General features: G+C 51.5%; 11 protein-coding genes across 11 annotated transcripts; 7 read left to right on the top strand and 4 right to left on the bottom strand.

Annotated features, from left to right (window-relative positions):
• Positions 1 to 28: 28 nt before the first annotated feature.
• On the bottom strand, positions 29 to 314 carry EDD37DRAFT_653345 (uncharacterized protein; the record flags this gene model as incomplete). Its single annotated transcript, XM_062818553.1, has 2 exons — positions 29 to 169; positions 219 to 314. The coding sequence occupies 2 exons, from the start codon at positions 312 to 314 to the stop codon at positions 29 to 31; spliced, it is 237 nt and encodes a 78-aa protein (XP_062666932.1).
• A 178-nt stretch (positions 315 to 492) lies between these two features.
• On the top strand, positions 493 to 1,375 carry EDD37DRAFT_142626 (G subunit of V-type ATPase). Its single transcript, XM_062809581.1, has 6 exons — positions 493 to 615; positions 665 to 703; positions 754 to 787; positions 839 to 847; positions 895 to 995; positions 1,052 to 1,375. Exons 1-6 carry the CDS (start codon positions 613 to 615, stop codon positions 1,223 to 1,225), a joined length of 360 nt encoding a protein of 119 aa, XP_062666931.1. The 5' UTR covers positions 493 to 612; the 3' UTR covers positions 1,226 to 1,375.
• A 275-nt stretch (positions 1,376 to 1,650) lies between these two features.
• On the top strand, positions 1,651 to 2,712 carry EDD37DRAFT_568630 (triacylglycerol lipase; the record flags this gene model as incomplete). The annotated part of the gene is made up of 1 exon (XM_062814195.1): positions 1,651 to 2,712. One exon carries the CDS (start codon positions 1,651 to 1,653, stop codon positions 2,710 to 2,712), a length of 1,062 nt encoding a protein of 353 aa, XP_062666930.1.
• A 106-nt stretch (positions 2,713 to 2,818) lies between these two features.
• EDD37DRAFT_142630 (uncharacterized protein) lies at positions 2,819 to 4,803 on the bottom strand. Its single transcript, XM_062809582.1, has 2 exons — positions 4,599 to 4,803; positions 2,819 to 4,517 (listed from the first exon to the last, which is right to left on the bottom strand). Exons 1-2 carry the CDS (start codon positions 4,639 to 4,641, stop codon positions 2,926 to 2,928), a joined length of 1,635 nt encoding a protein of 544 aa, XP_062666929.1. The 5' UTR covers positions 4,642 to 4,803; the 3' UTR covers positions 2,819 to 2,925.
• A 595-nt stretch (positions 4,804 to 5,398) lies between these two features.
• EDD37DRAFT_639605 (NADH-ubiquinone oxidoreductase 40 kDa subunit, mitochondrial) lies at positions 5,399 to 6,951 on the top strand. Its single transcript, XM_062817182.1, has 3 exons — positions 5,399 to 6,090; positions 6,137 to 6,295; positions 6,344 to 6,951. The coding sequence occupies exons 1-3, from the start codon at positions 5,542 to 5,544 to the stop codon at positions 6,776 to 6,778; spliced, it is 1,143 nt and encodes a 380-aa protein (XP_062666928.1). The 5' UTR covers positions 5,399 to 5,541; the 3' UTR covers positions 6,779 to 6,951.
• A 756-nt stretch (positions 6,952 to 7,707) lies between these two features.
• On the top strand, positions 7,708 to 9,605 carry EDD37DRAFT_659498 (cytochrome P450 family protein; the record flags this gene model as incomplete). Its single annotated transcript, XM_062819043.1, has 2 exons — positions 7,708 to 8,126; positions 8,177 to 9,605. 2 exons carry the CDS (start codon positions 7,708 to 7,710, stop codon positions 9,603 to 9,605), a joined length of 1,848 nt encoding a protein of 615 aa, XP_062666927.1.
• A 526-nt stretch (positions 9,606 to 10,131) lies between these two features.
• On the top strand, positions 10,132 to 11,892 carry EDD37DRAFT_653340 (uncharacterized protein; the record flags this gene model as incomplete). Its single annotated transcript, XM_062818552.1, has 1 exon — positions 10,132 to 11,892. The coding sequence occupies one exon, from the start codon at positions 10,132 to 10,134 to the stop codon at positions 11,890 to 11,892; it is 1,761 nt and encodes a 586-aa protein (XP_062666926.1).
• A 748-nt stretch (positions 11,893 to 12,640) lies between these two features.
• Positions 12,641 to 14,172, top strand: EDD37DRAFT_653339 (uncharacterized protein; the record flags this gene model as incomplete). The annotated part of the gene is made up of 2 exons (XM_062818551.1): positions 12,641 to 12,790; positions 12,841 to 14,172. 2 exons carry the CDS (start codon positions 12,641 to 12,643, stop codon positions 14,170 to 14,172), a joined length of 1,482 nt encoding a protein of 493 aa, XP_062666925.1.
• Positions 14,173 to 14,832: 660 nt separating this feature from the next.
• EDD37DRAFT_639594 (nitrogen fixation protein NifU and like protein) lies at positions 14,833 to 15,989 on the bottom strand. Its single transcript, XM_062817181.1, has 3 exons — positions 15,631 to 15,989; positions 15,234 to 15,503; positions 14,833 to 15,180 (listed from the first exon to the last, which is right to left on the bottom strand). Exons 1-3 carry the CDS (start codon positions 15,845 to 15,847, stop codon positions 15,053 to 15,055), a joined length of 615 nt encoding a protein of 204 aa, XP_062666924.1. The 5' UTR covers positions 15,848 to 15,989; the 3' UTR covers positions 14,833 to 15,052.
• A 278-nt stretch (positions 15,990 to 16,267) lies between these two features.
• Positions 16,268 to 16,794, top strand: EDD37DRAFT_612485 (transcriptional Coactivator p15-domain-containing protein; the record flags this gene model as incomplete). The annotated part of the gene is made up of 2 exons (XM_062815359.1): positions 16,268 to 16,531; positions 16,588 to 16,794. The coding sequence occupies 2 exons, from the start codon at positions 16,268 to 16,270 to the stop codon at positions 16,792 to 16,794; spliced, it is 471 nt and encodes a 156-aa protein (XP_062666923.1).
• Positions 16,795 to 17,043: 249 nt separating this feature from the next.
• EDD37DRAFT_697335 (Hydantoinase B/oxoprolinase-domain-containing protein) lies at positions 17,044 to 21,521 on the bottom strand (the record flags this gene model as incomplete). Its single annotated transcript, XM_062820153.1, has 3 exons — positions 21,200 to 21,521; positions 17,247 to 21,152; positions 17,044 to 17,175 (listed from the first exon to the last, which is right to left on the bottom strand). The coding sequence occupies exons 1-3, from the start codon at positions 21,245 to 21,247 to the stop codon at positions 17,044 to 17,046; spliced, it is 4,086 nt and encodes a 1,361-aa protein (XP_062666922.1). The 5' UTR covers positions 21,248 to 21,521.
• Between the last annotated feature and the right edge of the window lie 9 nt (positions 21,522 to 21,530).

The raw sequence follows: 21,530 nt of genomic DNA, 5'->3' as shown, positions 1-21,530 counted from the left end.
GTCAAATCGCCCTTGGTTTGAGAAGGTGTCAAGCTCCTTGGGTACTGTCATGGACCGACTGCGATTTTTTGTACTCCTCCTCCAACTGCCTCTGCATTTCAAAGTCGGCTTGACGCTCTCGTTTGACTCGCTGCTGCTCCATATCTCGAATGACACCAGCATGCATCGCCTAGGTAAAGTTAGCGGGCAATTCTGGTGCAAAGTTATCACAGACGTACACTCTTTTCCGCAGTTTGGGCCCAATGGACAAAGGCCACGATGCCCACGGTGCTTATAATGGTGCTCAAAAGAGTCAGCTTGGAAGTTGTAGACATGATGCAAGGGAAAGAGAGGAGCAATAGAACTTGTGGTATGGTCTTGTGATGAGGACATCAGAAAAACATATCCGCGCGGAGAACATCAGTTCGTGGTTGATGGAATCTCCAAAAGCTAGACCATTTCCAGCTCCGCAGCTTCATCGAGCTTGAAGGCAGGCGCATGTCATCGTTAATCAGAACCATTCTTGTCCTGCACCTGGCCTTCGACGACACTCTACTCGTCCCTCCCTTCTGTTCTCCTTTCGATCTACATTTTTGACTCCTCCACAAAGCGGCTTACACGTTCGGTTTCAAGATGGTGGGCATCACTCCGCATCTAATGCAACTATCGCTGATAACAATGACAGTCTGCCCAAAACTCCGCAGGCATTCAAACGCTGCTTGATGTCAGTCCAGAAGTGCCATGGAGTTACGACATTTGTTAACTTCGATACAGGCTGAGAAAGAGGCGCAAAAGATTGTCCAGAAAGGTATATTCGAATCCGAGTTGTGAACATGACCCAATGCTAACTTGAATGCAGCCAGAGAATGTACGCTTTAGACGTTTCGCTTACTTACCTAGTCTAATCTATTCAAGACCGGACAAAGAGAGTAAAGGACGCCAAATCAGAAGCCCAGAAAGAAATCGAGGAGTACCGAAAGAAGAAGGAAGAAGAGTTCAAGAAGTTTGAATCAGAGGTGCGTTGAACGGTTGATGTCGCATGACAAGACCTAGAGACTCACGAGTATTACAGCAAGGCAGTGGCAACAAAAAAGCCGAAGACGATGCCAACAAGGATGCAGAAGCCAAGGTCAAGGAGATCGAAGAGGCCGGCGACAAATCAGGAAGTAAAGTGGTGGATGATCTGATTAAGGCTGTCACTTCACCGCATCCTGAAGTGCCCGAGAAGATATCGAGGGACGACTGATGTGCTCGACTTCATTTGTATTGTTGCTATGGTTATGAAAGAGGTGCGAGCTGGTATGTCGACGGGACAATGGACACCAGATGGCGCAATTATTGTCAAGGTCGATTCAATGAACATAGAATCAAAAGGGAGGCAATCCATTGTGTGATCAAGGCCTCATTTCTTCCAGCAACCTCAGTGTAGAAAGCCTAAAGCATTTGCATCGTATCAGCCATGGCCTCCTCCTACATATAGCAACCACCAGACAAGGCTGAAGAGGACTTGATCTCCGAAAGACACTCTTGACACGCAATGACGCAATGTCCATCATACTGTCACACTGTTTACTGTACCTACCTATATATCATTCCGTCACATTCAATCTCTTCCATGGAACGATAACTTTGCCACGCAACAGTCTCCTTCTAGGCTTCTCGACCTGGAGCATGCTATGGAGGGTCCGCAGCCTTCACGCACGAAGGTTGCTCCAACCACGCCGACCGATTCTTGTCGCCATACGCCATGAATCCTCAGCTAAACTGCCACAAGACCCTACAACAAGACGCACAACACGCGCAACCGATGACAATCCCGACCGGTCCAAGGCCGGTAGCGACCAAGAAAAGCCCATCGACGCCAGCTTCTCAGATCTAGGCCGCGTGCTGCAGAACGACTACGCCAACTTTCGCGACCACTATTCAACGCCACAGTATCCCATCGTCCTCGCCCACGGCCTTCTAGGGTTCGACGAACTCCGCCTACTCCCCGGCAACATCCTACCAGGTATCCACTACTGGCGCGGCATCAAGCAAGCCTTCGAACAGAATGGCATCGAATGCATCACCACGACCGTCCCGCGAACAGGAACCATCGAAGACCGCGCCACAGCTCTTGCTGCCCAGATTTCGGCGAGGGCCAAGGGGAAGGACATCAACATTGTCGCACACTCCATGGGCGGTCTCGACGCCCGCTATCTCATCTCAAGAATCTGTCCTGATGCCAGCGATTTCCGTGTCCGCAGTCTCACGACCGTCGCCACGCCACACCGAGGCAGTGCGGCGGCAGACATGCTCATCCGCGACATTGGCCCGGACTTACTTCCCCGTGTTTACAAGATGCTCGAACGTCTGAGTATCGAGTCCGGTGCGTTCAGTCAGTTGACGACCTCGTACGTGCAGAACCACTTCAACAACGTCGTCCCCAATCACCCTCAAGTCCGGTACTTCTCTTACGGCGCGAGCGCGACGCCTCACTTGTTCAGCGTGTTTCGCCTCAGTCATGATCTCGTGCAGATTGTCGAGGGGCCCAACGACGGCCTCGTCAGTGTGAAGTCATCGCGCTGGGGAGATTATATGGGCACGCTTGTCGGTGTGACGCATTTGGATTTGATCAATTGGACGAATAGGATCAAACATGCTGCTGCGACGTTGGGGTTGATCAAGGAGAATTTCAATGCTAGGGCGTTCTATCTGGGTGTCGCGGATATGCTGGCTAAGGAGGGCTTTTAGCATGTTTAGGCGTAATGAAAGCGTGCTTCAGCGAGGCTGGGTCGGCCGAAAGACCCTGACACCAATAAATTGTACATTAGGTTGAGGGCTACTGTTATTTTCAGTGATGCTAACAGCTTCCACTGGCATATATCGGCTTGACGAAATCGGTACTGCCCATATTCGTTCTAGCTTCACGTCTACACCGAGATTGTCCCCCAATATGACACTCATCTATTCTTCAACCTTCCGTCTATCGAGCGGCAGAAGGCCGTCCCCCAGTCGCAACGGACTCGCCTCATGCCCATCCAGCCCATTCATGGCCGGCACTCTCGGTGAAGGTGTTTGTGGTCGACTTCTCATGCGTACTGGGACACTGTCGGGGACTCTAGCGTTGCCGTTGGTGTTGCCGTTACTGTTCCCATCATATTCCGCGCCATTCGCCCCAGCGGTTTGATTCGCCCGACCCCTCATGATTTTGCCCGCAGCATACGCACATCCGCCATATGCGAAGCGAATAAGCGAGTCACCCGTCAGACTCCCGGTGATGAAAACACCAGGCGCAACTTCGAGGTCGTCATGGGCTTTTTCGCGGAGCGTCTGGCCAGATATCGCGTGGGCAGCGTTGGTGGGAAGGACTTCTGCCAGCAACTGCTCAGACAAATAATCTAGCGAACCTCGCCTGCCAACCACATATGCGAGGCTGCTCACGGTGCGACGGAACGTAGGCTCGTCTCCGCTTCGAAATGTGACGACGGCAGCGGCACCATCGTCTGTAAGTTGGACGTCGACAATCTCCGCGTTCGCCAGGCCTTCATATGTCGCTTTCCAGTCGCGGCTGGTGTCGAAGTCAGATTGTAACCTTGACGGCCGCGGGCGTTTGTCCTTGGAAGATGAGGATGATAGGGCGGCAAGCTTCATCCGGCGATAAATGCCCGCGTATTCTGGATATGCTTGCTGATGACAGGCTCGGAGTGGGGAAGGAGAAGTCGTTGGTGCCCATTTGTATACGTGGATGATCTTCTGCCGTCGAGAGGTTGAGATAATGACATCGGCAGCACTGAAGCCGGAGCCAATGACGAGGATGGGGTCCGGTGACGTGCCGCTCGCATCGCCCAGCTGCATCAAAGAGTCGAGTATAGGTGGTGGGCGGATGAGGATGTTGAAAATGCCCGACGCGAGTACGAGGTGCTTACACAAGATGTTGTGGGAGGAGATATAAAACCCATTGTCGTGACGGCGAACGCCCGCAACGTGCTGCCCGTTGTGTATGGAGTCGGCGATGCCCACCTGATCAGCATATGCTGCAAGATAGTCTGCCACTCTCCGTCGTGAAGGCCTCAAGTAGAGTGGCATGGGTTGGCCAGTCTGTTTGTGGTAGTGCTCTTCGAAACTATATCCCGGCAGCGATATCATGCCCGCATAACTCAACGTCCCGATATCCCAGCTTGCATGGACAGGATTGTCAACCCATTGTCCGCCCGCATTCTTTGTATTGCCTATAACCAGGTGCGGAACTGCTCGTACAGGATCATGCCGCCACTTCACGCATGTCTGCTTCAAAGTATCGTCTGTCTCGCCCAGCGGCCGCACGAGTGTGTCCAGCAGGACATTGACCGGCAGGGCCTGTGTCGAGTAAGAGAACCGCGAAGCTGCGAAGTGGTCGGTCGAGTCATCGATGTCGAGATCGAGTAGATCGCGATCGCCATGGTGGCAATGCAGCAGCTTCTCGTGCAGAAAGCGATCGGGATGCGGACTGGCGTCGTCGTACAAGGGAATATTGCCGTGGAGAATGTAGGACAGAATCAATGCGGAGGGACCGTTTCCTGTGGGAAAGAAAGAAAAAAGTCCAGTTAATTTTAATGTCCCTTCCTCCTACGTCAATGGGCATACATCCCAAGACTTACCAACAATGACTGTGTCTACCTCTCGAGGCCCCCCATAATCCATTGGAGTCCTCGGCAGACTCCTGACATTTCTGCTGGAGAGAAGGAAAGGAGGCTGTCCTAGATGTTCATGTTAGACGTTCCGAGGTGACGATTGCCCCGCCAGCCACGGGCAAAGTCTGCCGCAGAGCACGGGCATTGATGGAGATCGACTTGTGGAGAGCACAATAACAAATCAATGACAGCAGGATGCACCAGAGACGGAGTTTGCCATAACGTTAGATGATAAGATTGGTACTGACGACTTCCGCATCTGGTATCTCCCAGTTCTGTTCACGGTCTCCCATACCGGTGGTCTCTATTCGAAACAACGATGTTGTCCCTCCTTTTGCATCATCAGATCTTGCACGAATTATCATCACGCTTCCGAGTCCATGCCACAGCATCTGCGTATCTACGATGACCCCAATCACCATCTCAAGATACTTGGGTCGAGTATGCACACTTGCCTAATGCTCGCGGCTGTCTTGCAGACTCAATCTGCGCAGCCCCCTAAGTCGTAGCCTACGAAAAGACCGGCCCTTCGCTGCGTACCACAACTACATTGAGAAGCCCTTCTCGATATCTCCGCCACCTACTAGACAAGGAGCCGTACACAGTATCATTTGCTTCGAATAATGTCCTCAACGATCCAGCTTCTTCTTACTGTATTGGCTTCACGTATTGAACTGCCTATTTAAGATGACTGTGACACTCTTAAAAACCAGTTGCTCACGATTGGACGAAGTGAGGTTGGGCACGTGATTTCATGACGCCAAGCTACCGCGGGCCTTTCCATGCAGTGTTGAAGCTCTCCATGCCGTTCTCCCAATCGACAGTGTGGGTTAAGTTCCATCACTCGTGCCATAAACCTTTCCTTCTCCTCGAAACCTTTGGTTAAGGCTCTACAGGTACTGCATTCACAATGCAGGCCTGTCAGCCAACCACCCTCGCGCTTCGCGCAGCTCGAACTGCTCGATCGAAAGGCATCCAAAGCCGAAACGTCCACCTTCAAGATGTCGCAATCACGCGAACTGGGAAACCAATTCTAAGATTAACAGGAGGAAGATCATCACTAGGAGGCCATACTATAACAGTATTTGGGGCCAATGGATTCCTGGGCAGGTACATTGTGCACCGGCTTGCGAGAAGAGGCAATCAAGTCGTTATCCCGTACAGAGACGACATGGGCAAACGCCATCTCAAGCCCACCGGAGACCTTGGAAGAGTTCAATTCCTGGAATTCGATCTTAGAAACACACAGTCCATCGAAGAGAGCGTGCGACATTCAGACATAGTCTTCAACCTGATTGGCAAGAACTATCCCACCAAGAACTTCAGTCTACATGATGTGAATGTGGAGAGCGTGGAAAGAATAGCAGAAGCTTGCGCTAAATACGATGTCGACCGATTTATACACATGTCCTCGTACAATGTGGACCCCAACTCTGAATCAGAGTTCTTCAGGACAAAGGTACAGTTGCTGGGAGTTGCCTAGGATCATTGGCTGACCATTGCAGGCTCAAGGAGAAAAGGTTGCTAGGCAGTTATTCCCTGAGACCACGATCGTCCGACCAGCTCCCTGCTTCGGCTTTGAGGACAAGCTGCTGCATCGCCTGGCAGGTGTGAACAACTTTCTGAGTGTCAACAACATGCAGGAGCGGTTCTGGCCCGTTCATGTGAGTAGCCCCGGAGGATATTGATGTGTGATCTCTGACCTTTTATAGGCCATTGATGTTGGCGATGCACTTGAGAGAATTGGTTATGACGATACCACCGCCGGAGAGACTTTCGAACTGTACGGACCAACGAATTTTAGCATGGCAGAAATTGCCGAAGTCGTCGACCGGGAAATCATCAAACAGCGAAGGCACATCAACTTGCCCAAATGGTTGCTCAAGCCTGTCCTGCACTATCTGAACAAGCTCATCTGGTGGGAAATCATGACGGCCGACCAACTGGAGCAAGAATGCATCGACCAGAAGATTGACCCCAGTGCGAAGACGTTTAAGGATCTCGGCATAGAGCCTGCTGACCTCAGAGATCTGACGTATCAGTATTTGCAGGATTATCGGAGCAGCAGTTTCTATGATCTGCCGCCGGCCACAGCGAGAGAAAAGCAAGAGTCGAAGAAGTACTTGCATGTCATTGATGATCAGTAGATTGACTTCATGGACGCTTGGCGGGATTAGTTGAGGTCTAGAGACCTCTTGTTTGTACATACATGTACCTATCTTGGTGCTGCAATGGAAGAAGCATTCAAGCATTCACAAAGCTCCAATTAGTGGTGCCTCGCTGTTACTATGACATTCAGTAATTGGCTAACGCAGATGGAAGAGGACTTCACTGGATCCTACAGGATTGCGAGGGATTGTCCATACCCTATGTCGTTCGGAATACGATCAACGAAAGATACTCCGGAACAAAAACAAACAAAAAGAACAAAATCGTCAGCGACAAGATTCGAACTTGCGAGAGCGAACTCATTAGATATCTCAACAACATTCAAGAATGTGTATTCAAGTCTAACGCCTTAACCCTTAAGAGGGGTCAGTAAAGATATAAAGAAATCAAGTCAGAGAAAACCTACACTCGGCCACACTGACATGCATTTCAGAGCTAAATTTCAGATGGTTTAATTTATATACCAAAAAGTTTTGAGCCTAAACTTACTTCGTATCAGGCGGGTCGGGGAAAGAAATATGGGTCACTTAGGCGTTCCACTACGTATAAGGTACGGTAGTGCTTACAGTATTTCAATATTCAACAATCCCCTTCCCGAGAACGATCCATCTGATTGCTTCTGATGGCTTACATATATACCTTGATCTCACCATCGACACCTGGGCGGTTCGATGAGATTCGTTGGCCGGATTTCGCAGTCAGTGTCTCATTGATCACTCCTACCTCAGGCTGAGACTTCTTATATCCAGTTGCTGCAATCTCCAGGAGTCCGAGTACTGCATGTGGCTGCTTGACTGCTTCTTCCCTATCAATACCTCTTCCGCATGAAGACCAGGCAGTACTTCGTTCCGGGACGTTGGATATATGGATGATTTGTTCTGACGGCCGCTACAATCGAAATACCAACATGTACACGCCACTGGCCATTCTGCTCATGACCTGCGCTTACATCGTCTACCGAATCTCGAGCTCAGCTAGACAATCCCGCCTGGAAGCTGCCGAAGCTTCAGCCAACGGCTGTGAGCCACCAACATGGTTCCAACATGGCTGGCCCTTCGGCCTAGACTTCATGTACAACATCCTCCGGGCTGATGTAGCGGGACGAGCGCCCGCATACATTAAGGAATGCTTTGACACATCTGATAATCAAGCAAAAACGATCAGATTCGCTCAGGGGCCATCCGATGGATTCGTCACCTGCGATCCGGAGAATATCAAGGCGTTGCTCTCAACGCAATTCAGTGATTATGGATTGGGATATCTCCGCATTGGCCAATTCGGACCTGCAGTAGGGTCAGGAGTTTTTACTCAGGATGGCAAAGCTTGGTATGTCTGATCTTTCATATCAAGAGAAGAAGCTAACGCCTAGTCTGTAGGGAACATTCAAGAGCTCTACTTCGACCACAGTTCAATAGAGAACAACTCTTGAATCTTGAAACGGCAGAGACGAATATCCAAAACTTGATGAAACACCTAGACGTGGAGTTGGCAACTAGATGGACTCGAGAGATCGACCTGCAACGCCTCATCGTCAACCTCACTCTCGATGGAGCTACCGAATTCCTCTTTGGCGAATCTGTCGAAGCGCAATTGACCGCTCTTCAGGATAGGAACCATGGGCAGACCTCGAGCCGGCCATTGGGGAAAGATCAGCTGCACAGCCATGCTGCATTGGCAAGACTGTTTGGGCAGAATTTTGACAACATGATGCGGGGAGTGGGATATCGAACACGAATGCTCGACATGTACTGGCTCTACGATACGCCATCGTTCCGGCGCTCGATCCGTGGAGTGCACCAATTTGCCGACCATTACGTGCAACTCGCGTTGTCGAATCAGAAGAAACCTAAGCTCGACACAGATTCGTTCAGTGATGGTACCGAAGAGTCGTCCCCTCGCTATACCTTTCTCACCGCGCTCGCCGCGGAAACGCAGGATCCCGTGGTACTCCGCTCCCAATTGCTGAATATTCTCCTCGCTGGCCGTGATACCACTGCGGGTCTGATCGGTTATATCTTCCATATCCTATCCCTGCCTCGCAATGAGAAGTGGTATCTTTGGCTTCGAGCAGCGATCCTACGAGACTTTGGACCATACCATCAATCACCGGGTCAAAGTCAGAGCTACAAATCCATCACCACTGCCTCGCTTCGAACGTGTCCTGAACTTCTCGCCATCATCCACGAAACCCTCCGTCTCTATCCTCCGGTCCCCATCAATTCACGACTCCCTCTACACGCCTCTGCGACCCTTCCTCGTGGTGGTGGACCCAACGGCCAGTCACCGATCTTCCTCCGCAAGGGCGAAAATTGCGACTACTCAGTGTACATCATGCAACGGCGCAAGGACATCTGGGGTACGGATGCCGAAATCTTCAATCCCGAACGCTGGCTCGATCGCCAAGACGGATCGTGGAAAACCGCCATCGGTAGTGGGATCGATGACGGACGATTTCTGCCGTTCAACGCAGGTCCCAGAATCTGTTTGGGCATGAACTACGCCATCACCCAGACGAGTGTGGTGGTGGTTCGGCTCCTGCAGCGGTTCGAGGCTATGGAGAGGTGTATTGATCGAGAAGTCGAGGATAGTGGATTCAGTGGCGCGAATCCCGAGGACAGGTGGAGGAAGCTTCGAAGTTATGCGGGCACAGGCAATGGAAAGCGTGGGATTGATGATGTTGTTGCCATCGACGATGCAGAGGAGAAGGAGAATCCCCGGACTGGACAGGGGATTACTTGGGGAAGGATGAAGTATGGGGTTGTCATCATGCCTGAGAAGTTGTGGGTCAAGTTCAGGGAGGCATAATGAGTACATTATATAAACTGTAAATGCTGTCCAAGTTGATCAGTCTTGTGTTTTGGAAGATTGACATGCCCTGGGCGATGTTTCGTGGGTACTCTTGGCCAACCTGCTGTGGCCGGGGGAGTCTCAGTTCTCTTGGAATAAAAGCAGATACATTCGGAGTCGATGTTGGATTGCCATCGATGGAACACAGCGAGAGCGACAACACAGCTGAACACTCTGAAAGTCTTCTGAAAGAGAACCAATTGATCCTTTGACAATTCACGAGTTTGAAAGCCCTGTCTGTTCTATCTGGCTAATAATAGCAAGTAGAACCGATGCCGCCAAGGAGTTTCTGCACGTCATGTCCACCTGCGACTTAGCCGATCAACAAAGCTCCACGCGCATCAATCGCGTCACACACACATCATCTTCACATTACATCAACACCACATTGCGCCACTTCGTCGCAGGCGCCCGCACGTTCGTTCCTTGCCCTCGGGGCACGTCTCTTCGAAGCGGCGACTGCGATCCCAAGTGTACCTTTACCATGGCTCGTGGCCCTCTCAGGCGCAGACAGAACTACCGCAATGCGCCTTCTCCGGTATATGGCAGAAAGGTCCCAAACAGCAGTCCGGCGAAGTTGGAACTCGAAAAGAAGCTGGCGCATAAGCCTGTCGGGAAACGCCCGGTAGATAGCGACGACAGCGATAGGCTCGTTGTCAAAGGCAATGGACGGCGGGGTAGAAATGCTACGACGCAGGAGTTTTATGCCTCTGGTGCGGTGGCTTCCGGCGACAAACCAGGCGCATATCCGAGCCGAGTGCAGAGAAGGCAAAACATGACAAGAGATACACAGGAGATTCTCGCGAATGCGCAGCAGAGCGCGCAGAAAGATGCCGCGTCCGGGCCGCCCACCACGAAACGCCCACTGCGCGAAGTCAATGGATTGAGCGGTGGAGAGCATGAGAAGGCGGCGCTCTCAAAAACAGTGCCAGCATCTACGATCAAAGCACCGAGAGGGCTACCGCGATCTGCCCAACCCACTCCATCACGGGAAACGTCTGTTTTAGGTACACTCAAGCCCCGGAGGAGACAGCCTAGTATTCTGCAAGACCTGGGCCTGGACTCGTCAACACTCGACCTTGAAGATGAAGACCAGTTCTTGCCGGATGACGAATCAACACCGTTCACCCTTCCCAAAACTCACAATGCTTCCATAACGCCAGCCACGGATTCACCTTACACGTCGTCGTCACGGAAAAGGAAGTATGGCTCGTCTGATCCTTTGCAGCCAGATGTCAATGGAGGTGGCCAGAGACAGACGACATCACCCATAACTACGGTAGATTCGCAAAAACCAACATCACATCCTGTTCTACCACCAATGCCAGTGTCCGCCCTTCGAGAGTCAGGACGAAAACATCGTAAGCATGCGGGCGAAGACGATATATTGGCCCCCCCTGAAAGCAGCTCCTCGCTCTCGGCATCTCCAGCGAAGATGCAATCCCCTGCGGCCACAAGAAAATCCAGAAAGGAGCCCAAGCCTCTGACTGCCATTACTACAGACGCTTTACGAGCTCAGGTCATGCCTACGAAACGGAGGAGGACCGCACGAGAACACCCTCACACTCAGAGCGAGTTCGATATCCCAGCCGATCTTGACGAATCGCCCGGCGAGCCCTCAGAGCCAGACGACGAATCCAGCTTCCTGCCCACTAAGAAAGGTCGCAGGACGAAGCGGAAAGAGCCTGTTGTAGGGGCTGCCAGTGCGCGGACAAAGGGGGTTGCAAGGGGAACAAAGGGTGGCAGTAATGTAAAGCGTGGCATACCCGCCAGGGCTACATTTAAATCACAATCAAGTACGAGACGTCTCATCACTACCACCAAGCCTGTCCTTACGCCCTCTACGTCTACTTCTGCCAAGAGGAATCGCAAAACTAAGTCTCCGTCACAGCTTTCTTCCGTCGAAGTTACGACTTCACGCCCAAATCCACACGAAGAGCAAGACGAAAGCCAGCACAAGCAGTATGGTGGCTCCCGCCGACGGCGACAAGACAAGGTCGAGGGTCCAGACAAGGAAAATCTTGGCCTCGACGCTGGCTTGTCAGATGATTCTGGAGTTGAAAGTGCAGACGCCGTTCTTAGCGGGCCAAAAGATTCAGAGAAGACTCCGGATGCAGTCCCAGCAGTGGAGGATGTGGCGACTATAAGTAAGAACAAATGGGCCGATATTGACGCTTGGGATATGGATTTTGAGGAGGTCGAGGTAATGACTGGATCGGGCGGTAGTTCGCCTATGCGTCGCTGATAGGAAGCTCAATTTTGCTTAGGACTAGCTGTGGTCAGATATGATTGACGACTGATGCTAATGAGAACTATCATTACGCTGAGTGCTTTGACTTCGTAATCTGCAACTCGAATAGGTGGAATAACGCCGGATTACTTAAGATGCTTGTGACTGGTCAGGGCCAAGAACCTGGGGAAGGCTCAAGGCTGCCACTCGCGAAAGTTGGTGACGCGATGTCTACCGAGCCTATATCTAGAAAAATTGGCATTGTCTGACAGGGAGTACATCGACGATATAAGTTCAAGGTCCAGCAAGTTCGCGACAGCGGTTGCCTTGACGTAAGATAGTAGGCCTACACGGTCCAGGCGATAGACTTTCCCTCTATCTAAGCTTGACGCTATATGGGTATATGTGAAGGACTCCAGGATGACAATATAGAGTAGCATCTATTTGAACCTGATGAGTAACTCCGGTCAGACAGCGCCACTTTTTCTAGAAACACGCTCGCCTGCGACCGCAGTTTGAAGGTGCAGCATCACTTTCACATCCAAACTACTGCTCAACGTTCTACTCATTCCACTCTTATCATTGCGTTTTCTCAAGTTGATAACCACTCTGCTCTTGTCTGTTACCTTGCATTATTGTCTGGGGGATTTTCCATCTGCCTCCTCCGTTCTCCTAACCCTCAGATTAGCACTCACCTGCCTCTCTCATGGTCGCATCTTAAGAGACAGTCCGCAGTTCATCCACGTTGTCCCGGACTGGCAACATGGAGAAGATCTTGGAGGAAAGTGCATCGATTGATCCGGCACTCCTCCCAGAAGATGAAGAGCAATATGATAAGCTGGCGAGTGCGTTGGTCGCAAGACTGAGCAAGATATCGTCCCAAGATTTGGCATCCGCGAGAAGCGACCTTGAGGTGGGCACACAATGAAATATACCATTTTCACCATTCTGACGAAGACATAGGCTCTACCACCCTCTGTTCACACCATCCTCTACCTTCATATCCTATTAGCGAGCATTGATTCATCCATAGCGAGCGGTAAGGCCGCACCACGACAATTACCAGCTGCGGTGCTGCCGGAGGGATCACTATGGCCTCACATAGTTCAGCTGCTGCTGGAGTTCGATACGATACAGGCGCGATATTGTGGAACACAACTGCTGCGAATGATCGACTGCATTGCCGTCGGCGCTGAACAGACATCAAACTACATCCCAGCCATACAACTTCTACACCATGTCATCCTAAGGCTTGACAGCACATCGTCCACACTTACATCCACCCACCGCACCTTTGTTCGACTTTGCCTCCTCGCACAAGCATATACGGAGGCTGTCGACATTCTAGATAGGCCTATCTACCACATTCCCACCAGCCAGCATGATGCCAGCGGTATCCCCGAGCTCTGCTCTTCTTCGCAGCCGGTCTGGGTGTATCTAAGTCCGGTGACAGGCCTGACGCAACCGATCACAAGTCGGACGTACATGGAATACTATCTACTTGGAGGCATGTGCTATATGGCCGCGCGACGATACCGAGATGCATTCTTCTTCCTCGAGGTTGTGCTTTCGGCGCCAACCGTTCAAAACGTCGCCAGCTCAGTAATGGTCGAAGCATACAAGAAGTGGCTACTAGTTGGATTGTTGCTGAATGGCACACCTCCAACAGTCCCAAAGGCTGCTTCACAAACCGCAATCAGACATATTCGAGCCATCGCCAAGCCATACGAATGCGTTGCTGATGTTTTCAAAACAAACAACATCGCACGGCTTCGTGCCGAAATAGAGGTGGGCAACGGCATCTGGCAAGAAGACGGAAACTACGGCCTCATGGCGGAAGTATTCCAGTCATTCCGCAAATTCGCAATCCTCAAGTTAGGGAAGACATTTGCTGCGCTTCCTCTGTCTGAAGTCGCCCGGATGACTTCCCCAGATGCATCAGATGTCAGCGAGACCAAAGCCTACCTTGAAGCTCTGATTGCCGCTGGAGGCATCAGCGCAGTGACCACGGCTTCCAACGACATCTCGAATGAGATGCTCCGTTTCTTGCCGGCACCGACCACGCAGACAACAGAGGCTCAAATAGGAACGGTACTTGGATCTCAAACTCGTGAGCTTCGATTGCTCCTCAGCCACGTCCAGGACACCGAATATCGCATGGGGATTAGTCGAGAATATATTGACTATCTCAAAAAGTTGAAAAAGTTGAAAGAGGACGAGAAGAAGAATGCAATCAATGCTAAATTCAACCCTACTGCCGACGATGTCGATGAGGACATGATGGAAGAACTCTAGTGGAACTCTGAAGAACGCTGGTGGAACTCTGGTGAAGAACTCTGGTGGAACTCGCGCTCTCCACCGTCACCCTGATTCTGATTGGGATTGGCAGCCCCGGTACACGATGGGATCGTGAACAAAATGGAAGAGACGTGCACAAGGCAAGCGTGAATGCAGCTTCCAACCCCTGCTCGAGCACGGCTCCATCCTGTTTCTTTTCGCGGCAAGACACGATGGCCTGTGACGTGGAGGACAGAGGCAGCAGAACTAAGATGACATGAGTTGATACGGATTGATGATGCATGAGCTGCGGGATATTGCAGACAGAAGACTGCGCGGCGGCCAAGGCTGCTGGGCACAGGCTTAGATGGTCAGATACCAAGGAATTGCATGGAGGTGTAACCCCTTCCGATACAAATGCCGACCTATGTCGCTCTCGTTTCTTCGTGCGCCCCTTTGATAACAATTATTGTATCCTGCGAGCTTGTTTTCGAAAGAGTGGCACCGTCTGACTTAGGATACATCGACGATATAAGTACAAGGTTCACGACGTTTGCGATGCTGGGTGCCCTCATTTCAATCTAGTAGACCTGTACGGTAGGGCTGATGACCTTCGCTTTGACAATGTCACTTTCTCTGGTACCGGGCTTGCCGGCTTTCCTTGACTCTAGCTGGGGCGCGACATGTCCGTTGGTTTCATACGGACAAATGAAGGCAATGGGGAGTGATATGGGTATTTAATTGGAAGTACAGACTGCTGACCAAGAGCACCATCAAACCCAGCTTCAGTCGTTGAAAGACTATTTCATTTCATTGAATGCTATACTGACACACAATCGTCACCACCCAAAAGAAAGAAAATGCGCAACCCATCAACTGCGATGCGAGAAGTTACAATTTATGCCATGGCACTTGCTCCGGTATCCGTAGTCGTAGTGACCCTCTCAATCTCAATCTTTGGCATACCCGCTGACGAACTGCCCAAGTCGGTCTGCTTGGCCTTGGGGTTCTTCGTATAGTAGTTGCCTGATGTCCAGTCAGTAATGTGGAAGTGTAGGGCACGTCATCTCGAAACTTACTAATGGCAGACTTGATAGCATCCTCGGCCAACATCGAGCAATGCAGCTTGACTGGTGGCAAGCATAACTCCTTTGCAATCTCGGTATTTCTGATCTTGCCCGCTTGCTCAAGTGTCATGCCCCGGACGAGTTCGGTCAAATAGGACGATGAAGCGATGGCCGATCCGCAGCCGAAGGTCTTGAACTTGACGTCTGCGATTTTTTGGGTGTTTGGGTCGACTTTGATTTGCAGTTTCATCACATCACCGCAAGCTGGGGCACCGACGAGGCCTGTAACAGATAGAGAGTGTCAGCAATTGTCATTGATCGTGGAGTTGTGACATGCTATGACCGAAGTTCGGCCACTCGGCGGGACACGGCTTCGGACATAAAAAACCCAGTTGTGATATTGGCGTACCTGTACCAACATCGCCTGCGTTCTTGTCCATGGATCCGACATTTCGTGGGTTCGAGTAGTGATCTAGCACTTTCTCGTGATATGACCGTCTCTGGGATGGTTGGATGGCGGCAGGTCTGAGAAGAGGTGCGGTGTGGGAGGCGAGAGATGGTCGGACGGAGGTGTGGACCGAGGCGCTGATTGCGCGAGGAATGCTCAAGAGAGCTCTTCGGGACATCGTGTAGAGACTTTGGTCTGTCGCGGAATGTTTGTATCGAGTATCGTAATTTGTTCGACGAGTGTTATCGTGGTGTAGGTGATTGAGATAATGTATGGGAGAAGGATCGTTGACGAGGGTGCTGGAAATAAATGGATTGACGAAAGACGGCGAAGGAGGGGACTAAAGGACTCTGCTCTCACTGGCTGGCTTGGTGACTTCTTTCACGTGATGGGTGCGCTAATCTACTTTAGAATTGTCAAGCTATGACGTCGATCTGAAATGGAAAAGTGATTCCTCGGGCGCAATTAACGCGTCGTTCTGGGAGTTGCAAAAGAGCAACCGCGTCCCTACGACTGAGCCCTACAAGTCCTTGTCCTTACCATCATTTTACATTCTTATTATCTGGTTACCTCACTGCGTCCTGTAGAATCACCTACAATGGCTTTCGCCTCCAAGAAACGCAAGTCTGCAGCCGTCATCGACGATAGTGACGTCGATGCCGAGGTGTCCACGAAGCGAGGCAAAGGCGCATCGGGAACTGCATTTCAACCCTCCGCCAAAGCACAAACAGACTCAGATGGCAGCCATTACTGGGAGCTTTCCAAGAACAGACGTGTCACTATATCCGACTTCAAGGGTAAAGCCCTGGTCAACATCCGAGAATACTACCAGAAAGACGATGAATGGCTTCCAGGCAAGAAGGTCAGTACATCTCATTGCTCATTACTACGAAACATCACTGATGGTCTCACGAACAGGGCATCTCTTTAACAATCGAACAATACTCCGTGCTCATCGGTGTCATGCCTCGACTAGAAGACCTACTCGAGCGCAAGGGAGAGAAGGTACCACGACCAGATTACAGTGGAGACGGTCCAGCCGATGACGGTGAAGCCGTCAAGGAGGAAGACGAGGAAGACACCAAGAAAGCCAACATAGAGGCTACGAGTGACGAGGAGGAGTAGAGCCTCCACTCAGAAAGTGACGGACAATGGTCTGTCATTTCTAGACACGCAACTACAACGAAACGACAAGTCAATGCCGTCCATGAGATGTGAACATTGAGCCCCTCGAGCTTTCAACCAATGCGGCCACTTTTAGTGTGTGTATCATTATCCTGGCGGTACGTATCTTTCCAGCTCTCATGGGAATCACTAATTTGTCTGTAGTAGCTGTCGTCTCGTCCAGCACAGAGAGCCGTGCTTCTGTCAGCCTCAGGAGCTGCTCTCCCAGTCAGCAAGTCTGGAAGCCAAACTGCCCTTCTTCCAGTGCTTCTCATAATCTTCTTTGAGTTCCACCTTCGACTTCTCACCAGCTTTACCATAACCACCACCACCTGGTGTCATCTGAAAGTTTGCGTCAGCTCTAGGTCTACAAGCGCTTGCGGCTGGTCAGCGTGGAATGGAGCGGAACTTACCACAATGATCCTCTCACCAGGCTGCATAGCAGCGGTGTTCTTTGCACCCATGCTGATGTGCCTGTACTGATATTCTTCGGCCTCACCATCCTCTCTGCGCTTGCCTTCATGCTCGCCACCAGATCCCTGGCTCTTCACTTTCTTGATCTTTCTCACCCAGATGTTCTTACCGCACTGAGCATCGCCTCCGCCGTGTAATCCGTACGGCCGGTATACTCTCCTTTCACTGAGGATGCTGACTTGGACGGGGATCCGGAATTCAATGTCTCGAATGACACCGTCTCCTCCCTTGTGCTGTCCAACGCCACCACTTCCAGGCCGCAAGCTGAATTCTCTCAGGATGACAGGGTATCTTCTTTCAAACACCTCGGCATCAGTGATTCTGGTGTTGGTCATATGGGTGTGCACACCACTAGTGCCCTCCCAATCTTTGCCAGCACCACTACCACCAGCAATGGTCTCATAGTACCCAAAGCCTTTCTCTTCCTTACCAGATTTCAAGTTTCCGCCATAACCAAACGTCAAGTTGTTGCAGTCGCCTTGACTTGCTGCGCACGCCTCGAAACATTTGAAGACAACGTCTGTGACACGCTGACTGGTCAAGACATTGCCACCGACCACAGCAGCTTTCTCGCTCGGACTCAGGAAGCATCCAGGTGGGATTCGAACGTCGACTGGTTTCAGACATCCTTGATTCAGCGGGATATCCTGGTCGACCAGACACCTCAAGCAATAAATGATGGCCGAATAGGTGACAGCTTCCGGGGCGTTGATATTGCCATAGACCTCTGGACCAGTACCCTCGAAATCGAACACAGCCTCACCCTTTTCGCCATCGATTGTGATGCGAAGAGATATAGGGCTGCCGTCGTCCATGTAATCTACGGCCTGAAGATCCTGACCTTCGAACCGCTTGCTCACCTCCTTGAGCAAAGTCCGTACTGACTGCTCCGCATTGTCCTGAATGTTGCGCATGTAGAACTGTACCACGTCCTCTCCATAGTCCTCGATAAGAGTGCTGATCAGGTTGATGCCTTTCTGATTCGCAGCAATCTGTGCCTTCAGATCATTCAGGTTGTCAGCCAGACAACGTGTACCGCTGCAGTCGGGATACTGCGCGGGCTCATCGTACAGAAGCTCCGTGATGCGCTTCTCGTCGAATTTACCCTCGGACACCAGCTTCTCGGACTTGATGGCCGCGCCTTCCTGATAGAGTTCACGTGAGTGTGGAGGCATAGATCCAGGCAGGATGCCGCCGATATCAGCGTGATGGGCTCTTGACGCCACGTAGAATATGATCTCGCCTTTGGGAGAGAATGCTGGCGTCACGACAGTGATGTCGGGCAAGTGTGTACCGCCGTACTCAGGGTGATTAGAGACTATCACGTCTCCCTTCTTCAGTTTACCTTTCCATATCTCCGCTTGGGTGCGTACGCAGGTGGACATACTGCCCAGGTGGACGGGGAGATGGGGCGCATTGGCGACGAGCCCACCCTTGTCGTCGAACAGGGCGCACGAATAGTCTAGACGTTCTTTGACATTGGTCGAGACCGAAGTCTTTTGCAATGCGCGGCCCATTTGCTCGGCGATGGCCATGAAGCGGTGCGCGAAGATCGAGAGGAGAATGGGGTCGACTTCTTTGGCGTTGGCCTTTTTGCCGGAGCCTTCTTCGCCGATGTTGATCACGACGTGTGTCTCGATTACCAAGGCCGACGCATCGGGTGTCACAACGATGGTCTGCGTGCCGTCGGCGATGATGGCCGGGCCGGCGACACGCGTACCGACTTCTAGATCTTCCAGCTTGTAGATCTTGGTGTCCTGGCGGCCACCGTCAAAGTACACTTGGGCTGTCGAGTAGGCTTGGTCCGTGGCCACATTCTTGGGCTTGATCTCTTTGAGCTGTTGGTCGGCGGTCTTGGACATGCCGCGGAAGGACTTGCCGATTCCACGCACGCGGACATCGTCGATGATTATGTCTCGATCGGGCAATGTGAAGCCAAATTCCTGCTCGTGTTGGCGGACAAAGGCCTCGCCAAAGGCCCAGTCGTCGCTTTTGTAGTGTTCCTTGGCATCTTCCTCTGATGGCTTGATGACCATTAACGCAGATTCTGTGCCGCGGTAGCGCATATTGAGGTACTCCTCATACTCGATCGAGTCATCGGAGAAACCTTGGACTGTGAGCCGTTTGCGTGATCGCTCTTTCAATTCATTCATCTTCGACTTCAGACCGTCTCGAGATTCGCCGTTGGTGTTCCAGACGTGAGACTCGGGGACTTGACTCTCGTCAACGACATCTGCGAGGGCCATGCCATATGCTGAGAGGACAGAGGAGTAACGGTGAACCAGGATCTGCCTTACCCCTAGTGATTCGGCAATGGCTACGGCGTGTTGGCCACCTGCTCCACCGAACGTGGCGAGGCGATGTTGTGCTGTATCGTGGCCCTTGGCTTCCGTTAATGATCGGATTGGGCGGGTCATGGTCTCGTTGGCGATCTTGATGAAACCGAAGGCGACCTCATCTGCTGTCATGTTCTTGCCCGTCTCGCTGTTGATCTTTTCTGTAAGTTCTTCGAAAAGCTTCTTGCTTGCTTCTGGGTCGAGTCCTTCGTCCTCGTTCTTCCCAAAGATCTTTGGGAAGAAGTCTGGAAGAAGTCGACCGAGGAAGAGATTGGCGTCAGTGACAGTGAGTGGGCCTCCCTTTCTATAGCATGCTGGTCCAGGATGTGCACCTGCAGACTCCGGCCCGACAACAAACAGACCGTTCTTGAAGAACAAGCGAGATCCTCCGCCTGCAGCAACCGTGTTGATGTCTAGTTGCGGCGACTGAATCGTAACACCAGCTGTTGTGGTCTCAAAGACGTGCTCATATCTTCCTTGGCCGTATCTACTCACGTCTGTACTTGTGCCGCCCATGTCGAATCCGATAACAGGCGTCTTCGTCTCCGGGTCGTAAGAAGTCAGAGCATAGCCCACGACACCACCGGCTGGGCCGGACAAGATTGCACGTAAGCCTGAGAACTGGTCCACATCCACAAGGCCGCCGTCTGATTGCATGAATTCACATCTTGCACCTTTACTACCTTCCTCCTTCTTGACGCTCTCGGTTCCCAAACCACCTTCAAATCCGGCCTGAAACCCAGAGATGTACTTCTTGATGGCCGGAGTGAGGTAAGCATCTGCACACGCCGAAGTTGCTCTTGGTACGAGCTTGATCATAGGCATTAATTCGTGGCTCAGGCTCACATGCTGAAACCCGATGTCCTTGGCCAGCTTCCCTACCAATGCTTCGTGGTCGGGAAACGTGTAGGCGTGCATCAAGCATACCGCGATACTGCGGAAACCGTCCTCGTAAAGCCCTTTGAGTGACTCCTTGATCTTGTCCTCTTCTGGTCGCTTCAATATGCGAACAGCCTCGCCTGAAAGACCCTGGACAAGATCCTTGCTCTTATAATCCTCATGCTTGGCCTCCGCTTTGGTTTTGTTCCGGTGCGGGTCTTCTGCATAGTCTTCAAGTGTCACACGTTCGTCAACCTCGACAACTTTCTGATACAGCACATCTGGTCTGCGAATAGCCAGGTCGAAGATCTTTGGGCGAGACTGGTTGCCAATCTCCAGGCAGTCCTTGAAGCCACTGGTGACGACCATGGCCACTTTCTCTCCCTTGCGCTCTAGCAAGGCATTCGTGGCCACTGTGGTACCCATCCGGATGCTCTCAATCTTCGAAGTATCGAGCGGCTGTCCTCGGGGTATCTCGTTGCCAGTGAATTTCTCCATAAGTCGTCGAATACCCTCCAGGGGCGCATCCTTGTAGTTGGATGGATCTTCCGATAACAACTTGATGATAACATCGTCTTCCATAAGGCCCGAACCAGGGTTTCCGACACAGTCGGTAAATGTGCCACCACGCTGGTGGGGTTAGCTAGGGAAAGAGGAATGGTTGGTACCATACTTACGTCTATGGCGATTCGAATGCCTCTCTGCTCACCACCGGCGTCCCCCATGATTGCTGTTCTGACACTTCTGCAGGAAGCAAAATGGTCCAATCGCTCGGATAGTTCAATTTAGATCTTTAACGATTCAACCAGCCAGTGGAGAAGTCCGCCTTGAAGTACTGTAACAAAATGCTCAAGACTCGAGAATGGTACAGGAAAGAGGCAAGACCATGCGATCAGACTCGCCAAACCCAGCAGATCGTCAGCTTTACTTCCGTATAGCTTCTTAGGTTAACGGATGTTGTGTATGTAATCGAAGAAGGTCTATGAAAATGAATACGCGATATTCGTA

The sequence above is a fragment of the Exophiala viscosa genome (assembly GCF_022695815.1).
Source record: "Exophiala viscosa unplaced genomic scaffold EDD37scaffold_11, whole genome shotgun sequence".
In the NCBI taxonomy this organism is placed as follows: Eukaryota; Fungi; Ascomycota; class Eurotiomycetes; order Chaetothyriales; family Herpotrichiellaceae; genus Exophiala; species Exophiala viscosa.
The sequence above is the reverse complement of the archived record's forward strand: the minus strand, read 5'-3'. Positions and strand labels throughout refer to the sequence as shown.

Excerpts from the sequence above, each read along its gene's own strand:
- EDD37DRAFT_142630 (XM_062809582.1), bottom strand. The coding sequence starts at position 4,641 with ATGGATTATGGGGGGCCTCGAGAGGTAGACACAGTCATTGTTG. Across the intron at positions 4,518-4,598 it reads GGTAGACACAGTCATTGTTG|GAAACGGTCCCTCCGCATTG; the intron begins GTAAGTCTTGGG and ends TCTTTCCCACAG.
- EDD37DRAFT_142626 (XM_062809581.1), top strand. Across the intron at positions 704-753 it reads GCATTCAAACGCTGCTTGAT|GCTGAGAAAGAGGCGCAAAA; the intron begins GTCAGTCCAGAA and ends ACTTCGATACAG. Across the intron at positions 996-1,051 it reads TCAAGAAGTTTGAATCAGAG|CAAGGCAGTGGCAACAAAAA; the intron begins GTGCGTTGAACG and ends CGAGTATTACAG.
- EDD37DRAFT_639594 (XM_062817181.1), bottom strand. The coding sequence starts at position 15,847 with ATGTCCCGAAGAGCTCTCTTGAGCATTCCTCGCGCAATCAGCGCCTCG. Across the intron at positions 15,504-15,630 it reads CGCAGGCGATGTTGGTACAG|GCCTCGTCGGTGCCCCAGCT; the intron begins GTACGCCAATAT and ends TATCTGTTACAG. Across the intron at positions 15,181-15,233 it reads TGCTATCAAGTCTGCCATTA|GCAACTACTATACGAAGAAC; the intron begins GTAAGTTTCGAG and ends ACTGGACATCAG.
- EDD37DRAFT_639605 (XM_062817182.1), top strand. The coding sequence starts at position 5,542 with ATGCAGGCCTGTCAGCCAACCACCCTCGCGCTTCGCGCAGCTCGAACT. Across the intron at positions 6,091-6,136 it reads CAGAGTTCTTCAGGACAAAG|GCTCAAGGAGAAAAGGTTGC; the intron begins GTACAGTTGCTG and ends TGACCATTGCAG. Across the intron at positions 6,296-6,343 it reads AGCGGTTCTGGCCCGTTCAT|GCCATTGATGTTGGCGATGC; the intron begins GTGAGTAGCCCC and ends GACCTTTTATAG.